The 8,156-nt window shown below is 51.2% G+C and overlaps 1 protein-coding gene across 1 annotated transcript; it reads left to right on the forward strand.

Moving 5' to 3' along the window:
* Window positions 1-441: 441 nt before the first annotated feature.
* Window positions 442-7,737, forward strand: GPD2 (glycerol-3-phosphate dehydrogenase 2 (mitochondrial); the record flags this gene model as incomplete). Its single annotated transcript, XM_010147014.1, has 8 exons — window positions 442-640; window positions 3,233-3,367; window positions 3,617-3,792; window positions 4,302-4,433; window positions 4,887-5,045; window positions 7,236-7,348; window positions 7,444-7,522; window positions 7,639-7,737. Coding segments are annotated over 8 exons (1,092 nt in total), but the record flags the coding sequence as incomplete, so codon positions are not given.
* Window positions 7,738-8,156: the final 419 nt, after the last annotated feature.

An 8,156-nucleotide genomic window follows, 5' to 3' on the forward strand; every position in this document is an offset into this window, starting at 1 on the left:
AGCTTTCCCTGTCCTTTGGGGCATAATGCAAATTATTGTCTGGTTTTTTGATTCTAAGCAGTTGTCTGTTCCATAACGAGTTCCACGTCATTGCTGTTTTCCTATTTCCAAATGCTTATATTGTAAATTCCTCTGAGCAAGATTTTCAGGAGCAGGTGGAGATGTGAGATGCCAGAGGCCCTGTGCTCTGCAAACATGCTGAAGAAATCAAATTCTGGTCGTACCTGAGCATCACGTGCAAGGGCCTTATTGCTCACAAATGCCTGGGACTAACTTTTGAAGCCAGGTTACACCCTCGTGTGAAATCTCTGGTTGTTACTTATTATTTAATTATTTAACCTAAGACAAAGGTAGTGCTCTGAAACCATCGAGGGTACGGGGTGTGTGCGAACAGAATCCCTGGTGATGCCTGACCCGTTTTGACCCACGTCCCTTCTTTATTTCAGCCCGGACAATATGGGTCTGCTGGACCCAGCCACCAGCGACGGTAGAGTGATCTTCTTCCTGCCGTGGGAGAAGATGACCATCGCGGGGACCACCGACAGCCCGACGGATGTCACTTCCCATCCGATACCGACGGAAGAGGATATCAACTTCATTTTGAATGAAGTGCGCAACTACCTGAGCGTTGATGTCGAAGGTAAACCTTCGCTGGCTCTGGTTTCCCTGGGGAGGCACCGCCGAGCCTGTGCATTACAGTTTGGGTAAATGCTGTCTGTCCGCAGCTTCCCACGGATAACGGTGGGTCTTGAGCATCTGGCTGTTCCCACAGCTGGTGTGCCGTACACATCGTCTCGAGCTCTGCATCGGAGCCACAAGTGATGCTTTACCAGATACACCCGCAGAGCTTGGGCTCTTTAAATGGAAATCTGTTGGTACCTGCATGTTTGGATGTCACACCCCCTTCCTCTCGCTGGCACTAACCGCCCAGCTCCACAGCCGAGTCCTTCAGGTCTCTTTGGGTGGCAGACATGAGGTTTTGGGGCACTGCGGTCACGTGCCAGCACAAGCACATCAAATCCTTCACCTGCTTTTCTTGAAGGAAGCCTTGTTCTGACTTGTCCTGTCTGTATTGCCCTTTTTCTGTGCAGTTGACTCGTAGAATGTACTTCTCTGGATTGATTTGGTGAATACCAAATAGTGTAAGTTTTCAGTGGGAGAGGGAAGCGCAATGGGCAAAAAGGGGGAGGCATAACAATTATTCAGTGATGGTTGTTCCCCTCAGTAGCCGAGAGCACATTTGTTGGAGATACTGGCCGGCTTTGACCCGGAGAGGGGTGTCTTTCCCTCACAGTGAGTGGGTTACTGTAGTTAGAGTCATAGAATCACAGAATGGTTTGGGTTGGAAGGGACCTCAAAGATCATCCAGTTCCAACCCCCCTGCCATGGGCAGGGACACCTTCCATAGCCCAGGGTGCTCCAAGCCTCATCCAGCCTGGTCTTGAAGACATCCAGGTCTTGTTGTCTGAGGACACAGTTGTCCGAGGATGCATCAGTACTTCTGCGTTTCTGCTGTCGCAGCAGCATTAAAACAAATCCGAGAAGCGCCCGGTCAGGAGCATCGCCACCTCCTTGGGTTTAGGGAAACTTGCTGTCCGGAGACCGGAAACACTAGTTACTTGTTTCCCAGAGCGGGCAGTGGGTGGCTCCGTATTGCGTAAGGAAAAGTCTCCAGGAAGCGTCCCTTGGGTTTCCCGAGCAGAGGCCAGTGTGAGTGCGTGCAGCAGGCCGGCCAGTGGGGGTTAAAACTGGGAGACGGAATTCGCCAGGTATTTTACGGAAGTGCATTCTAAGTGCTTAATCCTCCCGAACGAAGCCCACCTGCGCGCTGTCCTTCACGCGCGCCACGAGCAGCGTTTATGGATTGCTTGTTACCGGGTTAACCACCGCGCTGCCCGTATCAGCGCGCCGCAGACCTGCCTTTTCGCTGCCAGAGACAGTGCCAGGGTTATCGACTTACACAGGCTTGGACGCGTTCCAGCTGTTTAATTACGGTGTCACCCGTGCTGCTGCTTCTACTTTCATTAGTTTATAAACGTAATATGGTATCTTATTTCTGTGATTAACACTTCATTTTGGCAGGTTAAACACGCTGGCAGAGCACCACTGATTTCTGAAATCTATTTTGTGCTCTTTGGGGATATTTTTACACCCTGTTACCGATTTTTCAATTATCATTTATTTGAAAGTTGTATTAAAAATACAAATGTTCCAAAGACCTCAGCGTAAAGCGCATCGGTCAGTTTTTCTGTTGCAAGTTGAATGAGCACCAGAACTGATTTCCCTGAATTCTCTGTCGGCCCCGTGGTTTGTGTCTTCCAGAAAGTGACCTTCGGGGGGGCCCTGCCGCTCTTAAGGGCTGCTGGGACGTGCGATGCCTTCAGCTTTGCTTCCTCCAGGTCTGCTGGCGTTGGCCTGGGGCTCTGCTCAGCACGGGGAAGGCAGTCGGGCTGCCTGGGGAGTGGGACGACATCGCGGAAGCGGGGATGAGGAGGAGGGAGCGTCGGCAGGGCTGGAGGAGGCGGTGGTGTAGGAGCAGTGTGAACTTCTGTCGGGGGCTCTCTGGGTCGTTGTGTGGTAGCGAACGCGGGTGTGGGGGCAAGCTGTGTGCTACAGCCGACCACAGCCTTGCCATAAAACTGCTCCTTATGTCTGTGTGTAACTGCACTTCTGGTAAAGATCAAGAGGAAAACTTGGAAAAATGACCTACGAGCTGTAGAAAAAGCGTCGCGGTCCTGAACGCGAGGGTTGCGCCCGCGTGGAACAGACACTCTTCGGGTTCCTGAATGTAGCGTCAGGACTGTCCTCCTGGCGCAAGCAGACAAGACCTGGGAGGGGTGTTTGGTTTGGCAGGGGTTGTTTTTTGGGGCTGGTGTTTGAGCTGATCATTGAGTTTGACAGTTGAATCTCTTGGCTGATCGGTTCCCAGGATATCTCTGTCCCGTTGGATTTTAACCAGTGTGAAGAACGGACCAATCTGGTTTGGGCTAGAGAATATTATTGGTACCGACTGAGGGAGTGCTGGGTCTTGATTCCGTAGCCCAGCGTATCCCATTACTTTGGAGAATCCTCTCCAGCTTTCCGAGTTGCTCAGCTAACAAGCAGGGTGTGGGGCAGTCCTTGTTTCATGGCAACTACTACTCGGCGGCAATGCCGCAGGGAGCGGGGAGGGACACGGGATAAAGGCCCATCAGCTCCCGGCTGACTCTGCCTGCTCTTTGGTTTCTGACAGTGCGAAGAGGAGACGTGTTGGCAGCGTGGAGTGGCATTCGTCCCCTGGTCACGGACCCCAACTCCAAAGACACGCAGTCCATATCCCGGAATCACGTTGTCACCATTAGCGATAGTGGTCTTGTCACCATAGCAGGTACCGGAAACGCTTCAAGTACAGCTGCGTTGGGCTTCCCCCATGTATCTTATTAAAAAGGGGGATTTGTTACAGGATAATCCTTCACACTCCGGTAATTAGGGGATGATCTGCCAGTGGTAGCGTGACTGGCGTGTTGGAGCAAGTCTAGTAAGAGTAACGCGACGTATGTAGTATGTAGCGACTTTGTATTGCCCTTGCTTGCCCCAGCTCACTTACGAATTTCCTGGTGTACACGCGTGGTTGCAGGTGGCAAGTGGACAACGTACCGTGCCATGGCGCAGGACACCATCGATGCCGCTGTTCAGGCGCACGACCTGAAGGCGGGTTCCAGTAAGACCATCGGGCTGCAGCTGCAGGGGGCTGAGGAGTGGAGTCCCACGCTCTACATTAGGCTGGTCCAAGACTATGGACTTGAAAGTGAGGTGGGTCGCGGTTTCTGTTGGTGCTCTGATGTTTCTGTGTTGGACGGGTTTGTTTTCCCACCAAATCTAGTAACAGCACGACTTGTACAGGTCTGCTTGGGCCTGGTAAGAGCTTCTTATCTGGCCAGGACAAGGACAGTTTTAACAGAATGAAGTTCTGGTAATCGTTCTTTCCTTCCCTTTTCCCTTCCTCCTGACCTTGACTATTTCCTGCTTTGAAGTGTGTTGACGTGCCAGGGTCTGCCTTCCTTTGAGCCCAACAAAATCTGTGCTTCAGACATGATCGCAGTGTGGCTGAAGAGTTGGAGCATCGGTAGTCGGTCACGTCGATAGACACGCAGGGATGGCAGTGCTGGCCTAACCCCTGCACAACACAAGTGGTTTCCTCCTGAGTTCGCAAAACCCAATATCGTCTTCAGCCTTTTTGTTATTAGTGATGAGAGAATTGACAAGAAAAACGTCTTTTCGATGTGCTTTCAAAAACATGCTGGATTTGTTCAACTCCTCAGGTGGCTCAGCATCTAGCTTCGACGTACGGTGACAAGGCTTTTGAGGTGGCAAAAATAGCCCAAGTTACAGGAAAGAGATGGCCTATCGTTGGAAAACGTCTTGTGTCTGAGTTTCCGTATATCGAAGCTGAGGTAAGTGGAAGAGCCATGTAATGTCCTTTGGTTCTTTTCTTGGGATACGCAGGTTCGAGGGCAGGTCGGGTCGCTCTGTAGAACACCTCCATAAGACCTTGCCTTTGGTGAGCTCCAGATTTTCTTTCTGTTCTTGTTTTTCCTCTTCCCCTTCCCCGAGCATGTGTTGGTTTTATGTTTATACATATGAATGTATTTAGAATATATTAAATATTTATAGTTATTTGGCATATATATGAAATAAAGCCCAGACATGTTTGATCCGGGTGCATGTTCATAACCTGTTCCAAGGACAAGGGAGCTTTTCAAACCCCTCTCTTGGTTAGGTGGGAACTAGCTACCAGAAGTTGGTTTTGTAGAGCCAGGCACAGCGGTCTGTGGTGCTGAACAGAACTTCCTACAGTGCCTGCCAACCTTCTCGCCTGCAACCTTCCCCTTGTCTTGCTGCTCTAGGTTGTCTATGGCGTTAAGGAGTACGCCCGCACGGCAGTGGATATGATCTCCCGACGTACGCGCTTGGCCTTCCTGAACGTGCAGGCGGCGGAGGAAGCCCTGCCAAGAATTGTCGATATAATGGGGAAAGAACTTAACTGGAGTGAGCAGAAGAAAAAGGTACAAAGGGCCTTTTCCAACTGAAACTGGGTTTTCTTCAGCAGTTTCCACATCAAGGATCTGCGTTAGTCGAACAGGAACCTTCAAGTGATGCTTCCTTCCTGAGAGGGGCTTCCCTTGGCGTATTTCATTATAAGGCTTTATCAGAGTAGCTGTGAAATACGTTGGTATTGGCGGGAGGGTGGAGGGGAGAGTGAAGATCTGCATCCAGCAGTTCCCCAGCTTGAAAAATGAGAGCAGGCTGGGCATTGCTACCCTATTCCCGTCCAAGCGTTTTGTTGACTGAGGTTTTTCAACACATCTGCCTCAGAAAAGGAGGATCTTGTAAACTGTGTCACTCCTTTTTATCTGCTTGTCTTCTGAAAACTGACAGTAGTGAGTTTGCACCGTTCTCTGGCCTTAATTAATTTTTAAGGTGATTGTTAGCTGCCTGTGCCCCCAGTGGGTCTGTGCTCAGACGTACAGCGTGGGACTCCTCTTGCCGGGTTGGTAAGCGGCTGTCCCTGTCGGAGCCAGTCTCCATGCCCGCTCCGCAGCGAGCTAACTGTGGGCAGATGACTTTCCCCAGTGAAGGCATCTCCTGTGCCTGCCTCCAGTTGCACCCTGCAGCCCTGAGTAGATGGCCACAAACTGTCAGGAGTGCCTTGGGTAACGAGCTTGGATGCAGACATCCCACTTACTGATGTGAATCCTGCCCCTTCTGAACTGTCACATCCTCTAAGTTACCCATTATCGCTTCTTTCTGCTGTCACACTAAGATAAATGCCCGGAACACCAGAGCCTGCCTTGTAATGCTGTCCAGCACAGTGCGAGTGCTGTACCCAAATGGGACATGTGGTTTGGGAATTCTTTCCCTCTGAAGCAAACCTGTGCATGCTCACCTACCTCTTCTGCCCCACAGGGCATGGGAAGCTTCCCTTGGACTGTTTGTGACACCTTTCAGCCAGTTAGAAGTCTAAGATTGACCAGGAGCTCATTTGAATCCTGCCAGCCAGATGACCTGCAGGAATTCTTCCCCTCAGGAACGCATAAAGAAAGGGATGGCATGGTGGCACACCTGTGAGCTGTGCTTCTGTGCGCGTATGTTGAGCATCCTCACAGGCAGAGGCATTTGGCCGGAGTTAGAGGTGTCTCCCCTTACCCAGCGAGCCGTGCTCGTGTGTAACTCACCGTGTAAAACAAACCTGTATCGATTCTTCCTAACAGCACGTTAGCAAATGGGAAGCTTGCAAAGCAAAGAACCCCAAACCAGCATGACATTAGGGCTGTGTGGACAGCAGCTTGTACCTGGGGAGTTGGGCTCCCATTCCCACCAAAACCTGCATTCCTTCCTGATGTTCCATCTCAATATCCCTCTTTCCATTTAAACCCTGGCACCCCCTGTCCTGTCACTCCCTGCCCTTGGAAAAAGTCCCCCCCAGCTTTCTTGTACAAACCCCAGGCACTAGAAGGGGCTCTAAGGTCTCCCTGGAGTCTTCCCTTCTCCAGGCTGAACCCCCCATTTCTCCCAGCCTGTCCCCATGGCAGAGGGGCTCCAGCCCTTGGAGCATCTCCGGGGCCTCCTCTGGACTCGCTCCAACAGCTCCGTGTCCTTCTGCTGTTGGGGCCCAGAGCTGGAGCAGAACTGCAGGGGGGTCTCCCCAGAGCGTCCACCCAGTTTCTTTCTGAAAAGTCTCCTGTCCTTTCAGAGGAGGTTCTCTGGCCGGTCTGTTGTAGTTTACTTGTTTGTGAAGGCACGTTAGACCAAGTCTTTGCTAGATGTGGGTCTGTGCTGCGGCATCTCTCGCTGCTATGGATCTTGGTTTGGTTTTTTTGATTTCGTTTTGCTGATTTTAGACAGGCGGGTGCAGCGCTGCGCTTGGGTCGCAGCTCTGAGCAGAACGGCACTTGGTGGGCTGATGTGCAAGGCCCGTCTTCACGCAGCGGTCGATGCACCGCATGTGACTGCAGCGTGGTGTGCAACAGCCTTTGCACAGGAGCTGGAACTCCTCACTAGATAACTGCTTCTCAGGACTGAGAAGTGCCTAAGCCTAACTTATTTTTTGAGTACCTGTCTGTTACCATCTGCTTCATTTTTGGATCTCTAGTAAATTCCAGTCAAGTGGAAGCACCTGATAAATGGTACATTAAAATACTTCTGTAAGACCTTGCTATTCCTCAGATACAGGTTTGTTTGTTTTTTTGTTGTAGGAAGAACTAGAAGCTGCTAAAAAATTTCTCTACTATGAGATGGGCTACAAAGTAAAATCAGATCAATTAACAGACAGCTCTGAGATCAGCCTAATGCCTTCAGATATTGAAAGGTAAGTAAAGCAAGAGAGTTCCCTGTGCCGCGTGGAATTAACACCTGTCGTTCTGCCGAGTGCGGTTTTTCCCCCTGATAATCCTTATCTTGCAGGTACAAGAAGCGCTTCCACATGTTTGACAAGGACAAGAAAGGGTTTATTACTATACTGGATGTGCAGCGTGTCTTGGAGGTACCGTTTCCCTGTGCTCTTCCACATTCCTTTTTGAAGCCTCTTGTCTGAATTTCCGCCTGCGGCATAGGGTGCCGGACGATCCAGCTGACCTCCTTCTGTGCCTCTTTGTCTAGAGCATCAGCGTGCAGATCGCTGAGAATACGCTTCACGATATTCTCAATGAGGTGGATCTGAACAAAAACGGGCAGGTTGAGCTCAACGAGTTTCTGCAGGTAGGTTACGAGGGAAGCGGAGACTGTAGCCGAGCAGGGGCATGGGTATTTCATCGCTTCCCCGCTGCGGCAGGGTGGGCGTTACCGGGGTCAGCGCGGCAGCGGTGCTGCCGTTTGCCGGGGCACCGGAGAGGCGACGCACAGAAAGCTTTGGGATTGAAGGATTTTATTGTGTGTGGAAAGAACGAGACGTGAAGAGCAGTCTGCTTTGCAGAGTGTATGGCAGCGCAGACCGGAATGTGGCGCTTCTAGCAGGGACACGTTGTTGGAATATACTGAGCGGGATGCAGTTGTCGGGGGAAGGTGCGTGGCACACTCCTGCGCGCTGACTTGGCCTGGCTCTGTTAGGCCATTGGTAGATCCTCAACGGTTCTGGATGTTTTGAGGCAGGAGGCTGTGGTTAAAGCGCGCCTGGTCCA

Source organism: Eurypyga helias, unplaced genomic scaffold (genome assembly GCF_000690775.1).
Source record: "Eurypyga helias isolate BGI_N326 unplaced genomic scaffold, ASM69077v1 scaffold46512, whole genome shotgun sequence".
Lineage (NCBI taxonomy): Eukaryota > Metazoa > Chordata > Aves > Eurypygiformes > Eurypygidae > Eurypyga > Eurypyga helias.